Genomic DNA, 22,544 nt, shown 5'->3' with positions numbered 1-22,544 from the left:
CAAAACGGGTTGAAATGTGGCACAGCACCTGTCATGAGTTAGTATAGCTTGTCAGCCTATTAATAATATTGAGATATTCAAAACCTTTGTTTTTTAAAACTATGTTTGTATATTACTACAGGGAACATATCTATATCAACATTGTTTAAGATGTGCCTTAGCAACAAAATAAGCAGATCTTTTAAACTTAAAGCCTTAAATAATCTTGCGGCATCATGTATTTCAGAATACCTCTCACCTAACACTCCAAATTGTAAACATAGATCATAAAAAGCATGTCAGTTTATAATTCCAAGAGCTAAACTTAAAAGAAGTGGTGAGACAGCATTCTGCTGTTATGCACCTAAAATCTGGAATAGCTTACTGATAGAAATTCACCAGGCTAATACAGTGGAGCATTTTAAAAAACTGCCAAAAACCCATTGATGGATTGAAGGCCAGATATCCACATTACCATCATCATCTAAATTCTTCCATGTGAAGCCTGAAAACCATGAGGACTGATTTAGATCATTTATGTTAGGTAGAATACCCAGTGGGAGATGGGTGGTCTCGTGGCCTTGAAACCCCTGTAGATTTTGTTTTTTTTTTTCTCCTGCCCTCTGGAGTTTTATTTTTGTTTTTTCTGTCCTCCTGGCCATTGGACCTTACTTTATTCTTTGTTACTTAATATTGCCTAATCTTATTTTTATATTTTTCATTTTTCTTTCTTCATCTTGTAAAGCACTTGAGCTACATCATTTGTATGAATATGTGCTATATAAATAAATTATGTTGTTGTTGTTATAGAGACAAGGAGAAGATACTTTTGGCAAGATGCACCGCATTTAAGGGGATCCGATAAGTGCTCAGTTATATTGGGATACATAACGGAATAAAAGACTAAATATTGCAGGTAAGCCCATAGGCACTTTATTGCTTTCCTGCCTGCTCAATTGTCTTCCCAGCTATCCAAGCACTCTCTGTAGCTCCTGTCACTCCAACAAGTCTACACAGTTAGCTTGCACTTAAGGCCAGGAAATATTTGTCAAGGCGGCATCTGACATTATATATGAGTCCCAGATGGAAGAAAGCACCCATAATGTTGTGCAATTCACACAATTTACATATTCTTAGTCTGCTCTGTATGATGGCACCATCCATATAATCTTTGCAGGAAAGGTGTTGTCATGCAACATGAAATACAGTATTAAACCCCAAAATACTGTATGTTTTTGGATATAGTTGTTTAGTATAAACACTGAGAACCCCAGTATTGTTAATGTCCCTCCACAGTAATGGCTTGACCAAGCCTCTTCTTTAGAACCATGTGTTTGTATTATCCAGTTTTTTTGTTCATGGCATACATTTATGCATGTGTCAGGGCTATGCAGATACTTATGCACTTATTCCTTATGCACTTATTATTTTGATTAATGCCACACTTTGCACTGGAAAAATAATGAGCCTTAGGTACAATGTTGCATTAATCTGCTCACAATTTCATGCACATTTTCATATTGATAAAACTTTGATAAAAAACTAATCAGATGCTACCACCTGTTCTTTTTAAAAGCAAACATTTTTGTTTAAATAGAAAAATAAACATATACCCCTTAGCTAAAATTCAGCAAAAAGTTTCAAATACTATACTTCTTAATTACTCAATTTTCTTGATAGAATGTAGCATGCAAAAATTCAGTTCAGACAAAGTCAGTAAAAAAATGCATATACAACATGCCAGTAATGGCTGTAATTAAGATTTTTTTCTCCATGGTTATCTAACCATTATACTTTACGAGCAATTAACAAGAACCAATATATTGTAGTATTGTTGAGATTATAAATTAAAGTGTTTGCAGATCTAATTATATAAGAGCACAGCAACTGTAAAATCTATCTGTTGTTCAAAAGACTAATAATTCAAGAACAGCCAAATAATAACAAATAAATATTAAGACTAATGATTTTTTATAGTGCATACTATTAGCACTGTATAAGGTTCATGGTTTGTACAACATTATGTAAGATTTTTTTTATATAATTGAAACATTTTAAAATAAATGAGTTACCAGTGACATTAATGGGAATAATGCACGATGATATCACTTGTGATTCTATTCTCATTTTCTCCTCTGGGGTTGGTAGAGGTAGTACTTTGGACCAGTTGGTCTGCTTATCCAGTGTCGAAGGAATATTAGGGACTGGACATTTTGGCCTGTGTCCTAAAGTGATAACATCAGTGTCTGCATCTGAGGGGGGAACAGCCTGCAATGAACAGAGAGCCTGGTTATCTACATTGCATTTGAAAAAAGACAAAAACAATCCACAGATATCCTGGCTTTTTTCTAGCAATTGATATTTCTGTCACATTTTATAGTACTGTATATTTTTACATACACAGCAGACAAACACACATATACAGTATATATTCAGTACATAAATATATGCTGTATATACATCTAAGAATGTTACACTATAGTATAAATAAACATACAGTATATACACACAGAGAGATAGTACAGTAACAGGGGCTAACATTTAAGCTTGTTAACCATCTGAGTCAAATTTATAGACTCTCCACACATTCTAAAGATGTGTGTTAGTTTGAGTGACGACTCTAATTCAGCCTGGAGTGAATACACCTTGTGATGGAAGAGCACTTCTTCTAGAATTGGACTCAATGCTTGTTTGATATTTTCTGGACCTTTGCAGCTTTTAAATTAGTATAAATGAGGTAGCGCATGGAGCATACATTTCATGGCAGGTGGCAGCACTGTGTGCAAGGCAAAAACCGAGTTTAGAGGGAACGCTATCCATCATAGGGCACATTTATGCAACATACACCAGTTCCAGACTCTCTCCGCACTGAATTTTGAAATAGTAATTTACCTAAAATGTATGTTTTTAGGATGAAACGGGAAATATATTTGCATATCATAATACACTGTATATTCAGAAACATCCCTAAGGTCTTCCTCCAAATTAACTTTCATTTTTATCTATTGCCTCTCATAGTGCTTTACTAAACAGTTGACAATGGTATTCTAGTATTTCAAATAAGTCTTACTTTAATTTAGGCTATTTGCAGACTGAAAGCTGTGACATGCTGGCACAAGGATAGTGCTGCTGCTTTGCAGTAAGGAGAGCTCCCTACGTGGAGTTTGAGTGTTCTCCCCATGTCTGCTTGAGTTTCCTCCTATAGTGGATATGTGGGTTTGATGTGTGTGTGGGTGTGTGTGTTTCCCCCTGTGATGGGCTGGCACACTGTCCAGATTTAGTTCCTGCCTTGCAATCTAAACTAGCTGGGATAGGCTCCAGCAGCCCCCTTGACAAGTGGTCTGAATTAAGTAGGTGACTTGACAGACTGAAAACACAAATTTCTGAAGGACAGCACTTACTGCAGCTTGTAGTTAGTATTTATAAACACATATTTATTACTTATCTAAATCAACACTGTGTAAAACATAATACTGTATAACACAATATAAGGACAATACAAATGCAACAAAGACACAATACTTTAAAAGTTATATATGAATACCAAACAGTTTTTAATATAAATTGCCTTCTCATATACAAAGCAGTGGTGCAGTATGAAAACATTTCAACAGAATATGAGATGTATGTTCAATTATACATTCAAATGAAAGCACTCAGTGAGATAGATAAGATTTGTACAATTTACAAAAATATTAAATTAGATCGTAGCCCCATTTCCAATAAATATTTTCTTACCTGTTTTTTTCCTGGTGGGGTTAGTGAGTACAGTATAATTAACATCAATTTTAAGATAAAACTAGAGCCTCATTAATTTGAGTTTAGCCTAGATTATACGTCCTAATAGTTTTAAAAGAGGTTAAATAGTAAAAGGTATTCTGAAAGAGTTTAGTGGATGAAACTTAATTTAAAAATATGTGAGGAAAAATAAAAGAGCAGTTCATCCAAAGTAAGACATTGCTTGCTGTTTAAACTTATACTGCATTGTAATCAAATTTCATTAAATCAATCACATTCAATATCAATATATTTAAACAGAAGGTTTACACACACACCACAAATATGTCAGAAAAGTCCTTCCTAAAAATAGAGTGCTGGACCTGGATATTGAGAATAAAGTGCAGTACCCAATATTTTACATTCTGAGGTACCATGAAGGCATTAGAAAATGACTAATCTATTCTAAAGTGTAAAATTAGTAAAAGCAGATAATACCAAAAACAAGCAGCTAGATAAAATATGCCACGGCGTATGGAAACAACTTTAAATTAATGCATAAACAAAAAAGAAAGACTTTCATTTGTAAACAAAAAAGTCTGTAGCATTGGAAGACTAATTAATACTACCAACTTCAGTATTTTGAGCATTTATTTAAGTAGCATGTGCCACTCTCCTTACTTTTAAAGTTTTATTCTAATGGATGTATAAATGTCCAACCTGCATTCAGCTCAGGAAAACAATTATTCATTTTTGTAAGGTTACTTATTTTTGTTATATAAGATGACAAACTAATTTTACAGAGAAAAAGTCCTAGTAAACGCTCTCATGTAGGCCCTCTTCCCTTAAACTATGCATATTTGCAATAGCCCTCATGTGTGCATCTGGAATCAATTGACCAGCTGTGTTTATAAATAGACCAAAGCAAAAGTTATTTTATTTGTATTCAAGCTAACAGTACATGCAAGCTAAAATCAGTTTGATTTCTGTTAAAAAATATTACTTACCTTTCTTGATTTTTTATAACAAAAAGCAACAGTCATGCACAAAAACCTAAGTCAGAACCCGCAAGCCAATTTTTTTTTCTGTACCTTCTCTAGAGCTGATCTGTGATTCAGCTCTGACCCTGTTCTTTTGTGCTCAGGTTCCCAGCAGACGAAAACAGCCTTAACAAAACACTAGCGACAAAAGGAGCCTGTTTCCTAGGAAACTTTCTACATAGGAAAAAAGTTTTATTGATGCAAAAAAAAAGAAAAAGGAGGGAGTGCATTTTTAGCTGATTCGCCTTGAGAATAATAATGGCCCACTGAACGAAAGGGATAAAGAAGAGAGAGAGAGAGGGACTGAGTGAGGAAGAGAGGGGGCGAGAGAGGGGAAGAGAGGAAGAGGAAAAGAGAGAGAGAGACAGAGAGAGAGAGAGAAAGGAAGATGGTTAGTGGGACAGGAGATGGAATCTGGCTTTCGTCACTGGATCTGAGCCAGAAGCAATTTTCGTTTGGAAAAAATGAGATTCACAACAAGCACAAAAATGCCATTCATAGTGTTTCACAGCGTTCCATGTGTGTGAAACAACTATAACATTGTCCTCAAAGTCAGGGAATAAACAGTGAGACCTGTTAGAAAAACTGTCAGAGCATAACCATGCAAAAAAGCAAAAGGGTAACACACACACCACAGTTAGCAATTAATAGAGGAATTAGCCATATAGTGCAGTCCTGTAACTGAGAAGCCAACAGACAAGGAGTGATGTGCTTCACATACAAAGAGACTCTTACAGGTTTAAATTCCATTGTCCTGTACACAACTTTTTAACTGTTTTTAACTTTTTAACTGACTCCCATAAATTAGTGGTTTATTGTCAACTTGCTGTGAGCCACATGCCATGGGGAATATAGTAAAAATATAGGGAGGAAGATAATACCTAGTGAGGAAGGGAGAGCAATAAAGTATCAAGCTATATTGTGTTGTGATAAAGCAAAATATGTTCTGATTAACAAAACTCAATTAAATAACAGGGTTTAGAAACAATGAAGAATAAGTGTAAACTTTTACACTTATTCTTCACATTTTAGAATTGTTGGGAAAAAGCAACTAATGTTATTCTTTAACATTGGTTTCTGAAAATAAACATAAAAACACTGTCATAACATTTAGGGAGCAATAAAGCAGTCAGAAGTAAAGTAAGTACAGTAATCTGAAACCTATAAAGAATTCTTTCAAAGGTTTGAAAACCCAGAACATCCATGGACACTAGTTTAAAAGTGACTATAATTATTAAGGATGGAAATAAAAATAGGTAAGCCTAAATACTAAGTGACGAATATTTCATATCGCAAAGTAATGTAAAACCTTTGTTGTTTTAATGAAAGCCAGTACTCTCTCCAGAAGTAAGCAAAAGAGGGGTGAGCTGAGTCAGTACAGATATTATAATAGAAAATATTACTGAAAACAAAAAATGATAACCAATACAATCTCATCAAACAAGTTTTAAAAAATGGTCTGTTAAAAAATGAAAATATATTCTGTTTGTAGATCTAAAACTGTTCTAAATGGACTGTAATCTGAACATAAATGAGGTAACAGCATTCGTATAACCTTTTCCACCCCGATGGCATCATTTATTATAAAGTTTAATTTGTCAATCTTGATGGTTTTGATTGTTTACATACTGTGAAATGTGTATAAGAGGGGATAGATAGATAGATAGATAGATAGATAGATAGATAGATAGATAGATAGATAGATAGATAGATAGATAGATAGATAGATAGATAGATAGATAGATAGATAGATAGATAGATAGATAGATAGATAGATAGATAGATAGATAGGTTGTGACTGACTGGGGGAGAGAGGTGAACCTGTACCTACAATAACAGTAAAGTATCTAGTAAGGGAATAACATAACACAAACAGTAATGAACACTATAAAAACAGAGAATAATTATTGAGGGGTACAGTTCCACACCTCCAGTACTCTAGCCTTTTTGCTTCCTCCTCCTCCTCTCAAGGTGAGTCCTTGCTTCCACTCCTGACTCCAAACTCATCTGGCAGAGGGACTGGAGGTCCTTTAAAGGCCTAACTCCATAGCACTTCGAGTGTCACATCTACTAGCCAAGAAATGCTTCTGCATGAAGCCAGAGCTCATATGAGGATTATGGCAGCACAAAAGAAGCTCCCCGTGGTGAGCCCAGAGCCTAGAGCACAACAGTTATCTACTGCTGTTGTGGACAGAGGATTGTATTTCTGTATATGTTCCTTTTTTAATATACTGTATATATTTCCATGAAGTCAATGTCAACTGTCTTCCTTTGACTGGGTCTTTCAATATGAAAGGTAAATGCACTGTTAATGTCTGCTTAAATCATAAAAAGACTATTCACCACAATTGCAGAGGAAATATATGCAACATTTTATTATTGTTACACTAACACATCTGTAATTTTAGTATATCACTTTATGAATTATATGAACTTCTTGCTAGAAATGTGAACTTAGCATGGTGGAGGAGTATTCAGGCTTTATGTTCTTTAAGTCTTCTGCTCTAGCTAAGGTTATCTCAGCTAATTAGTCCAAGCATAAGCATTGGACAAAAAGCATTTCAAAGTAGGTCTAAAATTATCTTTCAAATGAAATCAAACAGAAGCGTGTCCAGGGACACTTTAAAGCCAGGTCTGAGTCTGCTATTTGCCAGTAACAATGTCTGGTGAACAGGAGATGACATAAACTGGCAAAAATTATTATGAGGTTTGGAACAATATTACTGCCTCCAGCTAAAAGTGTGAGTGGAAAATATTGTCTGTTGTTTGGGTGTTGGTGCCTAACAGCAATGCAGAGTATTTGCTCTTCTTAGAGAGGGTAACTTATATGCTGAAAAGAATGGTACTACTGATTGGACTTTCTTATTTTAATCCAAGAAGTGAATTATTATTGGATTTCTGTGTTAGTCATGTTAGTCACTAATAAACTTCTATCGCAGCTTGTGCTGCCTCTTCTACAAACAAAGTTTTAAGTGAATAGTACACTCCAGATGCCCCAGAGTTTGTTTTCCTTTCTTTCAAAGGTGGACTAAGACTGTGGTTGTACTGAACAATCCCTTGAAGGTTGACAGGAAGTCTGTAGAGGTCATTGACACCCATAAAGGTCTGGAGGAGGAGTCAGGAGTAGAAGGACAGCAAAAGAAGGCAGGCAGTTCACCTATGGTCACCAGATAGAACTCCCTAAAAGGAAATTTGAGACTTTTTCTCCCTTTTCTTGAATAGCTTCCCACTCTCTTTCCCAGGAATATATTTAGCATTTTTATCTAGATCCTCCCACAGTCCAAAGACATGCAGGTTAGGTGGATTGACGATTCTAAATTGGCCCTAGTGTGTGCTTGGTGTGTGGGTGTGTGTCCTGCGGTGGGTTGGCACCCTGCCCGGGATTGGTTCCTGCCTTGTGCCTTGTGTTGGCTGGAATTGGCACCAGCAGACCCCCGTGACCCTGTGTTCAGATTCAGCAGGTTAGAAAATGGATGAATGGATAGCCATACTGCAATGTGTTTACTTTAGACAATTTTACTGCATTAAAATTTCAATTCTAATCATTTAGGAAGAAAAGGAAACACATTATCACTCTTTTTTTTTCATTTTGCTTTTGAAAGAAAACATTAATCCTCCAGCATGTCTGGAATTACTAATTTTATTCTCAGTCTGATGTCTCATTTGGTGGAACACTTCCAGTGATCACTCACCATATTTTAACAAAGTGTTGCTCATACGTGTACCCTGTGCCACTGTTTAATTATAGATTTTCTGGTTGTGCCACCTGATTTGAGTTTGCATGTTCTAGACACTTGGATAGAGGGAGGTGCTAACCTTGGACACATGTCTGGGCAGACCAAGAAGATGTGAATGGGTAGTAAGGATGAAATGGCAAAATTTAGCATGTGTTTATTTTGAATGAGTTCAAAACTGAGCAGAATGGTATAGATCTATGATTAAAGGGTGGTTGGTACCTATCTGTGCAGTAACATTAGGACTGTTGATAGACATGAACAGTTTGAGAATCAGTCATATTAATAGAATATGTCTTGTACTCAATTATAACAAGAGAGTCTCTGGTAGGTTGACTAAGAGGTACCAGCAAGTCAAAAAGGTTTCAGCCATAGCAGCAGCCAAAGCACAGACTTGTTGTGTGGGTGGAGATGGTGATGAGGCCATGGAAAATGACTTCTGGGTGGACTCAAAGAAATTCCAGCTTAATTATCAAGTTTAGGGTGCATGTTATACATGTTGTCAAAAAGGATAAATTGCCATTTCTAGTAGAGATATCTTTGTCCAAGGAAGTCCCGAGCGTACTGGAAACATGAAGGTAGTGCAAGAAGTATTTCGTAGGTTTAAATCTGTGGCAATTGTCACTAGTGTTTGATAGGTTCTCCAGTATCAAGGTTGAGGTTTGGTTGAGGTCCAAATGGAAATGCAGAAAACACTTAATATTGAAAAGTTGCTTTGGTTAACATGCCACTTCAACCTAGTTCAGGGCAGTACCTTAATATAGACAGACTAAGATGGAAGTCTTCATTTTTTAAATAGGGAGAAAATGGCATTACACTTCCCAGGTGTCAGCAAAAGAGGGATAAAACGGGGACTGTGGCCAATAGGCAACCCATGGGTCTAGGAGAAATAATGCAGATTCCATATTAGACTTGAAACAACTGACCAACATTGTTTTGTGTTTAATGCAAAAGATACATGGTCATGGGAGTTTGCTAGTCAGGTATAAAGACATACATTGGATTTAAAGATTTGTAATTGTGCTATGTTGTGGGAGAGGTAGCAACAGCACTGCTACATGCTGTTTAGTCTTCATATTTGTGAAGAAAGAGTTATGTTTGCAGTCTTTGCATTAAGTTAACTCTGAAGTATATAAAGTATGTATAGGATGTATGGTGTCTCTTCTAATGTCCGTGATACCCATTGGCAGGGTATCATTATGTAGCCCAGGCTTAAGGAGCACACAGCTTTGGGACCTGACAATGTCTACAGACTTAGGCAGATTGTGGGGAAGAGCCACAATCTAGGAAGACCTTAGAATATACCCACTCCTCCACTGGATGAAAAGAGACAGTTGAGGTGTTTTTGGGATCTGGGAGTTTTCTACAAGGAAAGATGCAATCGTGGGTATCTCAGGGAAGACCCAAGATAGCCTGGAGAGAATTCCATCTCTCAACAGGCCTGGGATCACTTAAATTATCCTTGTAAAGAGCTGGACACTTCTGTTGGAAACATGGAATTCTGGTGTACCCTTCTCATCTTGTTGCCACTGCAATTCTCACAAGGAGAATTAGAAAAATAAGTGACTGACAGATACATTTCTATTTTGGTTGAAGTCATATTGCTTTTGTATGTTTCTGAAAGAGACATGCTACATAATTCGGTAAAACTTGATTAGTATGGATGTGATTGATTTGAGAGATTGAGATATCAGGGTATCCATTTCAAGGAAATTTCGTGAAAACACTTCGGCTAGATTACATAGTTGTGCTAATTAGTGCATATATGAGTAAAAAGTTAATTGCATATTATTTTTTCCTCTGTTAACCAAACTTTTGATTACCCCTATATACTATATGTTTTTGTATGTGAATGTTCCTATGAAATAAAATGCATATTTACTGCACTGTGATAGACTGAAAACACATTGAAGGTTTGTTTTTAGCCTTGTACTCAAAGTGGCCTGGATAGGCTTCTAGCTTCCTGCAACCTTGAATTGGATGTTCAGTACATAGATTGACAAATAATTCATTGTTAATTGTGCCTTTGTTTGTTCATCAGAAATGCCTTTAAAAATCACAGACAAATGTTCTCAAAAGTCCAGGGGAAAAAATGAAAACATACTAGCTGCTTTATTTCTTATAACACCAAATTGGGCACTGATGGGAGTATGATGAAAACATAGACATGGAGCAGATAAAGGCATCTAATGATCAGAGTAATTGACATTACTCTGTGAAGAAGTGACATTAATAAAAGTAATTGCTTGGAATGGCACCAGACAGAAATTGTGGTTCTTAAGAATTCAACAAGTCTACTTTACTAATCAGTTATAGATATACTGTATCATGTATGTGTTTTAATACAACCTAATTTTTCAAAAATTAGGACAACAGATTAATTAAAAGTGCATCATAATTGTAAGCAAACCTAAATACCATATCTTAAATAACATTATCTTAACACATTGAATCAGGTGTTGTCATTACTGCCATTACAGTAAAAATGAAGGGAATGCCTGTGAATATTTAAATATATAGAAGTATTGTTAGTATTGCATTCTAAAAGAAACAGCTACAAGTACTTAACAAAAGAAGGAAAGTCACAAATAGAAGAAATCGTCATGATCACAAGATGATAAAAGTTAAATCATGAAGTAAACTGACCAGAGTTAGATCAAAAATTAAAGGCTGCAATTAAAGACAATGTGAACAATGTTAGAACACACTGAAGAATTTTTGCCAAGGTCAGAAGAGCACTAGGGAAAATTATCAAAGATATAAGCTGGAGGAATAACATCAAGCTTAAAATAAAAAAGAGACTAGTTAAATTTATGATATAAATTTATGATACCAGAAAAAAGTTAGGATGGAAGTAAGCGTGATCATGTTTAGAGTGTAATGGTGTATGGTTAAGGACACAACAAAAAGACAGGTGGTTGAGGTTAGAGTATAAAAGAAAGAACATGAAATGATGCTTTTAGTATAATACAGTAAATGCATATGAACATATTAGAATAAAAAAATCAATCAAAAATCTTCAGACGATGCTATTATATTTTGAAGGAATGTTTGTTTAATAACTTAATGCATGTGGAGTTTTAACATTTTTCCGTTGTTAATATAGTTATTCCTTTCACATTTCAAAAACACACTCATTCAGTTACTTGACAGCTCTAACTGTGAGAATGGATGTGCCTTGTGATAGATGAGCACCACACTTTTAGCACATTGAGGCCATGCTAGGCAAACCCTGTTGTCCAACTTGAACTGGATAATAGAAAATGGATGAATTGTTGAACTTTAATTATGTATCAACAAGTAGTGTTCTTGTTCATATTAGCTGTCTGCAAAGCAATGGAAAAAGTGGACATAGGGAGGGAACTGGCATCTTGCTTGCATCTGTTTCTTTTGCTCAGAATGTTTCTCTGTATTAATCATCTATGTTAAACCTAATTGATAAAAAAATGAAAGTGTTTTAAATGTGGATGCTTAATTTATTTTTTAATTTTCATTTGGAAGATTTTATATCTTTTCTGCTGCTCGTGTAGTCATTATGATTTTGGGATGAAGCATGTTTGAGAGTGGTGTGACGTAGTTCTGCAGCATTTTTATATCAGTTTGGAAATTTAGTGCAATTATGAGATCAGAAAATCTACAACATCAGCAGACTAATTGATTTATTCCAAATGTAAAAGTCAGTGTGTTTAAAAAAAACAATTACTTTTAAGATTAATACTGTACATTTAACGCTGATGTAGTGAAAGGATTTGAGAAAGAAATGAAGATTTAACCAAGGTTAGAACAGATGTGTTAAGTGAGACTGCCTCTTCCTCTTTCCCTCTTTATACTCCCACTTTTCTTTCTAATGAGAGTGAAGAAATTACCTCTTAATGTATAACTAACATTCAGAAAAAGTTATTTCACAATTTCTCTTCAAAAGACAATGCAGACTCTGACAAAAATAACAGTTAATTTTTCATATGAAAATACATGCATTTTACAGTCTGCAAGTAAAAAAATAACCCATACATTATGATATAATTAAAAATATGTTGTATATTGAAACATATTAAGAAGTGATAGGTGGAAGGGATTGTGCTCAAAGTTAGTCATGTTATTTAACATAGATTAACAGCAATATTGATTAACAAAAGAGTGAAGATTGCAAAAAGAGAATATGCTATTTAAGGCAAGAATATGAGAATAAATATAACTTACATACAATACCTTCAGAAAGTATTCAGATCCTTTCACTTTTTTCACATTTTGTAATGCTGCAGCCTTATGCTAAAATCATTTAAAATTATTTTTCCCTTATGACGCAAATCTCAATATCCCAAAATGACAAAGCTGAAACAAGATTTTAGGAGTTTTTGCAAAATTATTAAAAAAAAACCCAAAAAACATCCCATTGACACAAGCTTTCAGGCCCTTTACTCAATACTTTGTTGAAGCACCTTTGGAAGCCATTACAGCCTGGAGTACTGCTGGGTATGGAACAATCTTTGCACACCTGGACTTGGGGATTTTCTGCCATCCTGTCCAGCTCTGTCAGGTTAGATGGAGACTGTTGGTAGTAGACAGGTATTTTCAGGCCTCTTCAAACATATTTGATTAGGTTCAAATCTGGGCTCTGACTGAGCCACTCAGGCGTATTTACAGAGTTGACTCTGTTGTCTTTTGCTTTGTGCTTATGGCCCTAGTCCTGTTGAAAGGTTGAAAGGTGAACCTTTAGCCCTATTTGAGGTCCAGAGTACTCTACAGTGGGTTTTCATTAAGGATATCTCTGTACTGTGCTCTTAGTACCTGCAACCAAAAAACAACCCAAAACACGATGCTGCCACCACCATGCTTCACTGGTGGAATGGTATTGCACAGATGATAAGCGGTGCCTTGTTTCCTCTAATTGTAATACTTAGAATTGAAGCCAGGTTTGAACAGACCACAGAATCTTATTTCTAATAGTCTTGAGAGTCCTCTAGGTGCAAACTCCAAGTGGGCTTTCATATGTTGTCTGGCCACTTTGCCATTAAGCCCAGTTTAGTGGAGTGTTGCAGTGGTGGTTTTTGAACTGGACATTTCTCCCATCTCCACACAGATTCTCTGGATCTCAGCCAACGTGACCATCGTTTTCTTGGCTTCCTCCCTTACCAAGGTCCTTCTTCCCGGATTACTCAGTTTGGCCTTGTGGCCAGCTTAAAGAACAGTCGAGGTTTTTACAAACTTATTCCATTTAGGAACTAAGGAGGCCACCGTGCTCTTGAGAACCTTCAGTTCTGCAGATTTTTTTGCAGTATTCCTCAGGTCTATGCCTCAACACAATCCTGTCTCCATGTTCTTCAGGCAATTCCTTCAACCTCATGGCTTGGTTTTTGCTCCATTACACAGTGTCAGCAGTGGGAGCTTATATACAGTAGGTAGGTGTGTGCATTTACTTGAGCCAATGTGATATTTCAGATTTTTATTTTTAATAAATTTGTAAAAATTCCAAAAATCCTCTTTTCCCTTTGTCATTCTGGGGGTATTGACTGTTGTATGATAAGGGAAAAAATAAATGTAAGCAATTTTAGCATAAGGCTGCAACATAACAAAATGGTAAAAAAGTGAAGGGGTCTGAAAACGTTCTGAAGGTACTTATACAGTCATATGAAAAAGTTTGGGAACCCCTCTTAATTCTTTGGATTTTTGTTTATCATTGGCTGAGCTTTCAAAGTAGCAACTTCCTTTTAATATATGACATGCCTTATGGAAACAGTAGTATTTCAGCAGTGACATTAAGTTTATTGGATTAACAGAAAATATGCCATATGCATCATTGAGCCTCCTTTTGCAAATATAACAGCCTCTAGATGCCTCTTATAGCCTTTGATGAGTGTCTGGATTCTGGATGGAGGTATTTTTGACCATTCTTCCATACAAAATCTCTCCAGTTCAGTTAAATTTGATGGCTGCAGAATATGTACAGCCTGGTTCAAATCATCCCATAGATTTTCAATGATATTTAAGTCAGGGAATTGTGATGGCCATTCCAAAACATTGTACTTCTGCCTCTGCATGAATGCCTTTGTAGATTTTGAACTGTGTTTTGGGTCATTGTCATGTCCTACGTAACTTCAACTTTGTGACTGATGCTTGAACATTATCCTGAAGAATTTGTTGATATTGGGTTGAATTCATCCGACCATTGACTTTAACAAGGGCCCCAGTCCCTGAACTAGCTCCACAGCCTCACAGCATGATGGATCCTCCACCAAATTTGACAGTAGGTAGCAGGTGTTTTTCTTGGAATGCGGTGTTCTTCTTCCGCCATGCAAAGCACTTTTTGTTATGACCAAATAACTCAATTTTTGTCTCATCAGTCCAAAGCACTTTGTTCCAAAATGAATCTGGCTTTTCTAAATGAGCATTTGCATACAACAAGCGACTCTGTTTGTGGAGTGAGTGCAGAAAGGGCTTCTTTCTCATCACCCTGCCATACAGATGTTCTTTGTGCAAATTGCGGTGAATTGTAGAATGATGTACAGATATACCATCTGCAGCAAGATGTTCTTGCAGGTCTTTGGAAGAGATCTGTGGGTTGTCTGTAACCATTCTCATAATCCTGTGCATACGCCTCTCCTGTATTTTTCTTGGCCTGCCAGACCTGGGTTTAACAGCAACTGTGCCTGTGGCCTTCCATTTCCTGATTACATTCCCTACAGTTGAAATTGACAGTTTAAACCTCTGAGAGAATCTTTTTGTAGCCTTCCCCTAAACCATGATACTGAACAATCTTTGTTTTCAGATCTTTTGAGAGTTGCTTTGAGGATCCCATGCTGTCACTCTTCAGAGGAGAGTCAAAGGGAAGCACAACTTGCAATTGACCACCTTAAATACCTTTTCTTGTGATTGGACACACCTGTCTATGAAGTTCAAGGCTTAATGAGCTAATCCAACCAATTTGGTGTTGTAAGTAATCAGTATTGAACAGTTACATGCATTCAAATCAGCAAAATTACAAGGGGACCCAAATTTATGCACAGCCAGTTTTTCACATTTGATTTAATTTCATACAATTAAATACTGCTTCACTAAAAATCTTTGTTTGGAAAACACCCCAGTACGCAGATGTTCCTAGGAAATGAAAGACATACCACTGTTATCTTTTTTGTTGAAAGTTGAGTAAATTATTATGCAGGCTGAGAGGGGTTCCCAAACTTTTTCATATGACTGTATATAAACCAGAAACCTGTAAAAACTCAAATGGTAAGGAAATCATGCTTTAAATTCAAGGGCAAAAAAACTACTGTATTAATCTGAATTTGGATACAAAGTTAGAATAAAGCCATGTAAGGATTCAAGTTAAATGTCCAGGGTTGAAAGAAAACAAAATCATAAAGGTTAGATTAACAAGTGGAAAAATATTAAAAGTTAGTAAAAGAAAGAAAAAATAGTTAGAGCACAATGCTAACTTCATTAATTGGGCACTGTGGAAATCTTTGGAAGTCAGGGTTATTTGAAGAGAATACCAGTGAAGCACTGTTAAATACCTTTCTACTCCATGGGGTCATGTGACAACATTCTGTGGGGGAAGATGAACGGGTTCTGGGAAACTAAAACATAAAATACAAAAAAAAAAAAAAGAAACATAATTAAACATAACAAAGGAAACATAAACAGATATGGTACCAGGCACTCATGGATCATCGTCACATTAACAGAAAGGAAAGAATTGGAAAAAAATGGGTTGAGAAAGGGTATGAATGTTTATCAGATAATCTTTGGGGGATATGACTTGAGCCAAAATCCTAATAAAGTTATACAGTATCAGATGTTTAACCTAGTGCATAAACTAAAGGCAGGCCATGGACCTCATGTTTTAACTTTGCAAATATACAACTGTGCATTCCAGAGGTACTCAATTTTGATTTTGTTATCTTTTAGGCTAATGCGTATTGATCAGTATTTAAAACTAAACTATGTGCCATTGTATGTGAAAAATACAGTACATATATTCCCAGCACAGTGTATATTAAAAACTGTACTTAATGTGACAAAATCAATCACATTGAGACAAAACTAGTCTTATTAAGGCCAACTGCTTACTCAATATGCAAGAGAAATTGTTCCAAGGATGACCAAACTTGTTAATTTCACCTGAATAATTTTTGCCACTTGTGTGTTGAAACAAACACAGTCATTTTTCTTCATTGTAACCCAAAGTATTTTCATTGGCTCAGAATAATCAGAGAAAGAGGCAATATAAAACAATTCCAGTGGAGGAAATTGAAAGTCTCTTGACAGAATCTTCGTTTTCTTTTTTTCTGTCATTAGATGTTCTCTTGTCAGTAGCATCCAATTAGAATGCCATTCAGTACATATGAACAGATGTGGACAAGTTCAGTACAAATCACAAAATAAAAACTGCACAATGGATGCCCACCTTTAGATACTGTAAAAAAAAACAAGAGTATGAATGGGGAGAGTACCAGAAAATATTCACTGTGCCTTCATGTCCAAGAGGCAGAGGAACACACCACAAGAAGAAGACAAACACATTTTGCTCCTTTTCTAATAGTGCTGTTCATGCTAGTCCACTGGCATCCACTATCATACTACTTTTAGCTTTTGACTTATTTGGAAACCTCCACCTGAAGGCCACTTAAAAAAGAAAAGATACTGATTTACAAAAGTTTAAAAACTGAGACAACTTCAGTGACACATCTAAGGAAAAAGACATTAAATGTTTGAAACCATATTGAAGAATAATCAGAGCTACCTACCTGAAAGCAGAATCTAGATGGAAATGAAAAAGCTGTGTCAATACAGTACATTATACACATATTTAAAGTGAGAAAGCTACAATATCATAACTGGAACAATGATGCTGTAGCTGCTTCAAAGACAATTGCATTAACATTAAGAAGCATTAAAAAGCTTGCTTTGTGAGGACAAACTGAATGAAACAGATGACAGTATGTTTCTCTTATATTTGTCAGAGAAATATTGTACTCCACATAAAACAACCTATATAGAAAAAACACACAATTCTTTGTTTCCTCCTCTGTGTTCATAAAAATACATGGGAAGGAATGTGAATCATGCCCAAAATAATGAAGTGCCACAGGACAACATGAGACAGCACAAAAGTGCTTTTGATTGATAGGAATCTAAAAAAGAAATCAGTCACAAGATACAAAATTACCTTTCTTTGCAAATGATGAAATTCTGCATCCCTTCCTGGTCTCTCCTGATTTGCAGCAGTGCAAAATGAAGATGCAATTTATCAGTAACAATGAGATGTTAAATGTGTAGATTAAATGAAATGTGTAGATTAAATGATCATCTTTTATTTTATGACTATATTTCAGGCCAAACAAATCTTTAATTTATGGAATATTCATACCCAATCTTCAGAAATTAGACATCAGAATATATATTACATGAACATGAAATATTTTAGTGGCAACTAGACATGCAGCATAGAACTTAAAAAAACACACATGTCCAGTTCAAAGGTGCACTGTCATAAATAACAATGCAGGGTAGTGTTGGTTGTATCACAATGTGGTTCCATATGGTTGTGAGGATTTAATTTTCTTATAATAGCAAGTTTAGGCTGTTTGCTACCCAATGAGTGTTACCTTAGCCCAATGGAGTCACATTCTGTCCAGAGAACAAAGGGTCAACTAGAAAACTAGAAGGTGAACATAAATTGGCAGGGTCATCAAAAAGACTTCCAGGATTTCAAAATGTGTTCATTTATTTAAATACTGAACAACAATCAGTCACTTTATCAATAAAATGTATAGAAAAGCTGATACTTAAATGTAATATATGAGATTGTCTCAGTGTTCCTGCTCATATTAGTAGTGTTGCCATTGAAATAATACTTTAGAGGTGTACAGTGAAATTGCGGAAGATCTCTCATGGTCCCTAAATATTGCTTTTCTTGTTAAGAAGGTTCTTCAGCACCTTAACTGTTTCTTGATACTCCTCCATTTTTGCAAAATGTGTAGCGGAGCACAAAAGTGTCAATTGCACTGTGGCAGAATAACAAGGCCCTGCAGTTTTTTGCAATTCAGTTACTTATACTATTTTGTAACTTATTCTGTCTAGTACATGTTGTATGTTTATTCTTGAAATGTATAATTCAGTTTGATATTATTGCATATATATTGCTATTGTTGTTGACATTTCTACATTTACTGTTCTGTATCTGCTGCACTATTTCATTGTCCCATATACCTCACTTTATGTTTCTGCACCAATTGGGCTAGAAACTAATATTTAGCATTGTACTATACAGAGTAGCAAAAATAGATTTTACTGAATTGAATTATACGTTCAACTTGGGCATGTTGGTACAGTGGCTAATGCTGCCACCTCACAGATCCAACACCATAGGTTCAAATCCTGCACTTGTATGTTGTTTGTATCACGTTTTCAAGCTCTCCTTGTGTTTTTGTAGGTTTTTCTCCCACATCCTCAAATACATACAGACTAGATAGAACTTTATTTGTCCCCAGGTGGAAATTTGGCTTTTCAGATGCCCTTTAGGAGTGGCACCATGTACTAAGCTTTTTCCTGCTTTGTGCCGAATGCTACTAGAATTGGTTCTGGCATCTGATAGCCTAGAAATGCATTAAGTAGTTATGAGAATGAGGTGAGATGAGGTGTATTTTGTGGGTAGCTGAAAGGCAATGAATATTGCACCAGCTGCTAAGTTGTGAAAAATTAGTTAATCTCTGTTTTTTATGTAGAAAATGACTGTTACATTGTAATATTGTAATGCTATAAAAGGGTGATTTGGCATAAATTGTCTGCATGCAATGCTTTTGTCCTGGGATTGATACTATTGAAAATGATTCCCCTTTCAATATCTGAGTTAAGGCACCTAATCTGAATACTTTTGAGCAACTAAAAATGTTCTCCCAGGTTAATTTGACACTAGTCCTGTTCATAAAAGGTATGCACAGGAGCCTGAGTAGTTTTAATATGTTGTCATTTAAATATCATTGTTTGGTATCTGGGCGGCACGGTGGCGCAGTGGGTACATATACCTTGTACAGTATTAAACACTGAAATACTGGAATTCTTCTTTTTTGATACTATATTCAATATTTATTATATAAAATAGTAATATGCATGCATTCATTTTTTCGGATTTCACATTTATAGAGATACAGTACATTATTCATTACAATATAGACTGGCACCCTGCCTAGGTCTGTTTCCTGCCTTGTGCCCAGTGTTGCCCCAATAGACTCTGGACCTCACAACCATGCCCTGGATTAAGCCAACTGGAGAATATATGCATGAACGTACATATGTATTATTCACTACCTAAAAATGGTGTGCAATCACAGTAAACCATGATGCTTTTCTCAATATGAAAGAACTGGCAGCAGTTTTCACATTACCTTTCTTTGTATCGGCTGAAAGTCAGACTCCCTTATTGGTCTCTCCTGAGGAATGTAGCATGGGAAACATTAAACAAAAGTTAAGGTAATGACCTCTACAAAATTTGTGCAAGACCTTATATTTCCATGCAATTATAAACAGTTTCTATGTAGAAATATAGTACCTTCCAAAGCCATAAGTGTCTGCATTATTATTTAGTCTAAGTGTTTTTGGTGGAAACTTTCATAAAGCATTACCAAAAATCATCTGTTTTACCCAAAGTAAAGTATAATGCATTAAATAGGCTTTATGTGAAAAATTACTCAGAATACATGACTAATGAAGGGGTTTCTCAATATGTATATGTTTAAGAAATAAAAAATAACTGAGTAGCATCTTTATTTGTTACACAATATCTTCTTTTTAAACTATTAAACTTTTTTAATATTCTGGCTTTCCAGTCAATAACTCTGTTCTTTTACTAGCAGGCAACATTGTTTGTTCTCTAGCTAGGGTCTCAATCAGAGTTTTTTTTTTCAGTTATTCTTCATTGTAGGTCATGTAAGATCCACTTTCTTACTGGGGAATTAAAATGAAATAAGTCACTGGGTCAGCATTTAGCATCATGGCTTTGTTGAGAGTCATTTGTGTAAAATCACTTCACAATTTGGGGAGAGTGAAAAAAAAAAGGTTTATATATTTAGCAACAATACTGGAGGCATGTGGCTTTCTTTAATGCAGGTTTGCTCATATTGTAATGAAATTTAATTTTTTTAATTTAGTAAATGGTGAAGTAGCAACCTATGTCCAAGTTTATGAAAGTTTGAATGATGCTATTATCTATACATATTAATAAAAGGCAAAGCCCTCACTGACTCACTGACTCACTGACTGACTGACTGACTGATTGACTGACTGACTGACTCACTCACTCATCACTAATTCTCGAACTTCCCGTGTAGGTGGAAGGCTGAAATTTGGCAGGCTCATTCCTTACAGCTTACTTACAAAAGTTAGGCAGGTTTCATTTCGAAATTCTACGCGTAATGGTCATAACTGGAACATATTTTTTGTCCATATACTGTAATGGAGGAGGCGGAGTCACGTATCGCGTCATCACGCCTCCTACGTAATCACGTGAACTAAAAACAAGGAAGAGATTTACAGCACGAGTCAAACACGGGAACGAAGGTAAATGACGTAAATTTTTGACTGTCTTTTAACACTGTGTAAGCATACATATTAACACATGTGCAATTAAACGTGTGCATTTACGGGGTGATTTCTCAGGCTTAAAAGCTCGCCTTTTATCAAACGCGGGAACAAAGGTAACTGACGTTGTTCACTGTCTTTTAATACTGTGCAACCATACATATTAACACATGTGCAATTAAACATGTGCATTTACGGGGTGATTTCTCAGGCTTAAAAGCTCGCCTTTTACTAAAAAGGTAAATGCAAAACTATTTTCAATCAGTTTATTGAAACGCTCCCGTTAAGGATTGCAATAACATATTCGCGAGATAAAAGAACGAAGTAGGGGGAAATGAAGGAAGACCCGCAAACAGCGAAGAGCAAAAAATTCATTAAACAATTGAGAAGGGAGCGAGTGAAGCATACAAGCATGTTCATAAGGGAAACAAAGCACGGTGTAAAACATAAGTTTAAATTAAGTTTATAGAAATGCACCCGCTGCGGATTGCAATAACATATTCGCGAGATAAAAGTTTAATGAGAAGACACGAGGTATAAACGAACCACACGCCGTGGCGCAACGTTAGGGGCTACAGTTTCAACCTTTCTATGATCTGCTTCTCGCAACTGAAAGACGGCACATGGCGGATGTTAGCCGACTTGCTGACCGCAACGTTAGGGGCTTCAACTGTGGCGCTGACGATAGAGATTCGATTCACGAGAGGGGATGCAGTGAGTGTGTATGCCTGATGAGCCCAGAATTAGGGAGAAACACGTGTCGCATACTCTTTGCATTATTTGAAAGTAAACTATTAAAACCATTCTATGATCAGCTTCTGGAAACAGAAAGAGGGCACGTGGCGGATGTAAGGCGACTTCCTGACCAACCACAAGCGTTACCTGGCAGGTAACCACCCATACAGTCAGATTGTGATTCAGAAAACGAATGCCATGAATGTAATTACCACAATCTACATACTGTCAAATAAACGAAACACACGCCGTAGCGCGACAGCTGTGAAAAGCGAGGTTCAGAAAAAAACAGATCCTTAACAAATTGTTATTGGTATATTTTCGATCCGTTTAAAAAGGTTTTCTTTTCTTATTAAAAAATTAAAAGCAGTACTTCGCCGCAACGAACCGCGAGAATTTGGCTATATATATCTGCTTCTCGCAATTAAAAGAGGGCACGTGGCGGATTTTAGACGACTTCATGACCAAACTTAAGTGTTACCTGCCAGGTAGGGTTACCACTTTTAATACAAAAAAATAAGGGACGCATACTGCAGCGGGTGCCACATCTCAGTGCCAATAGTTTGCAGATTCTACTTAAAAGACCCGCCCTCCTCACTGGACAGTTAAAAAGACCAATCAAACTAACGATGACATCAAGTATTACCCAATCAAAAGTAGGAAAGGAGGCATCTTCATAAAATGCGTGTGGGATGATTTGCATGAGACGCTGCTTTAAAAAAAAATGATAAAAAAAATACGGGACAAATCCCGTCCCGTATTG

At 36.0% G+C, this 22,544-nt stretch overlaps 1 protein-coding gene across 4 annotated transcripts in view; it reads right to left on the bottom strand.

Moving 5' to 3' along the window:
- The window catches only part of nhsb (Nance-Horan syndrome b (congenital cataracts and dental anomalies)), a 395,407-nt gene that overhangs the window by 32,686 nt on the left and 340,177 nt on the right, over positions 1 to 22,544 (bottom strand). For 2 of the 4 annotated variants that reach the window (XM_051927098.1, XM_051927099.1), the window contains exons 5-7: positions 19,855 to 19,899; positions 17,637 to 17,681; positions 2,052 to 2,247 (exon numbers count right to left, since the gene is read on the bottom strand). In XM_051927098.1, coding sequence (XP_051783058.1) covers positions 2,052 to 2,247; positions 17,637 to 17,681; positions 19,855 to 19,899 — 286 coding nt within the window. Of the gene's footprint in view, positions 1 to 2,051; positions 2,248 to 4,703; positions 5,678 to 15,981; positions 16,045 to 17,636; positions 17,682 to 19,854; positions 19,900 to 22,544 lie in introns of those variants that run through there. The other 2 variants (XM_028799809.2, XM_028799810.2) reach the window with 2 other exon arrangements.

The sequence above is a fragment of the Erpetoichthys calabaricus genome, chromosome 4, assembly GCF_900747795.2.
Source record: "Erpetoichthys calabaricus chromosome 4, fErpCal1.3, whole genome shotgun sequence".
Classification (NCBI taxonomy): Eukaryota; Metazoa; Chordata; class Cladistia; order Polypteriformes; family Polypteridae; genus Erpetoichthys; species Erpetoichthys calabaricus.
Note: the sequence above shows the minus strand (reverse complement) of the source record. Positions and strands in the feature narration are given on the sequence as shown.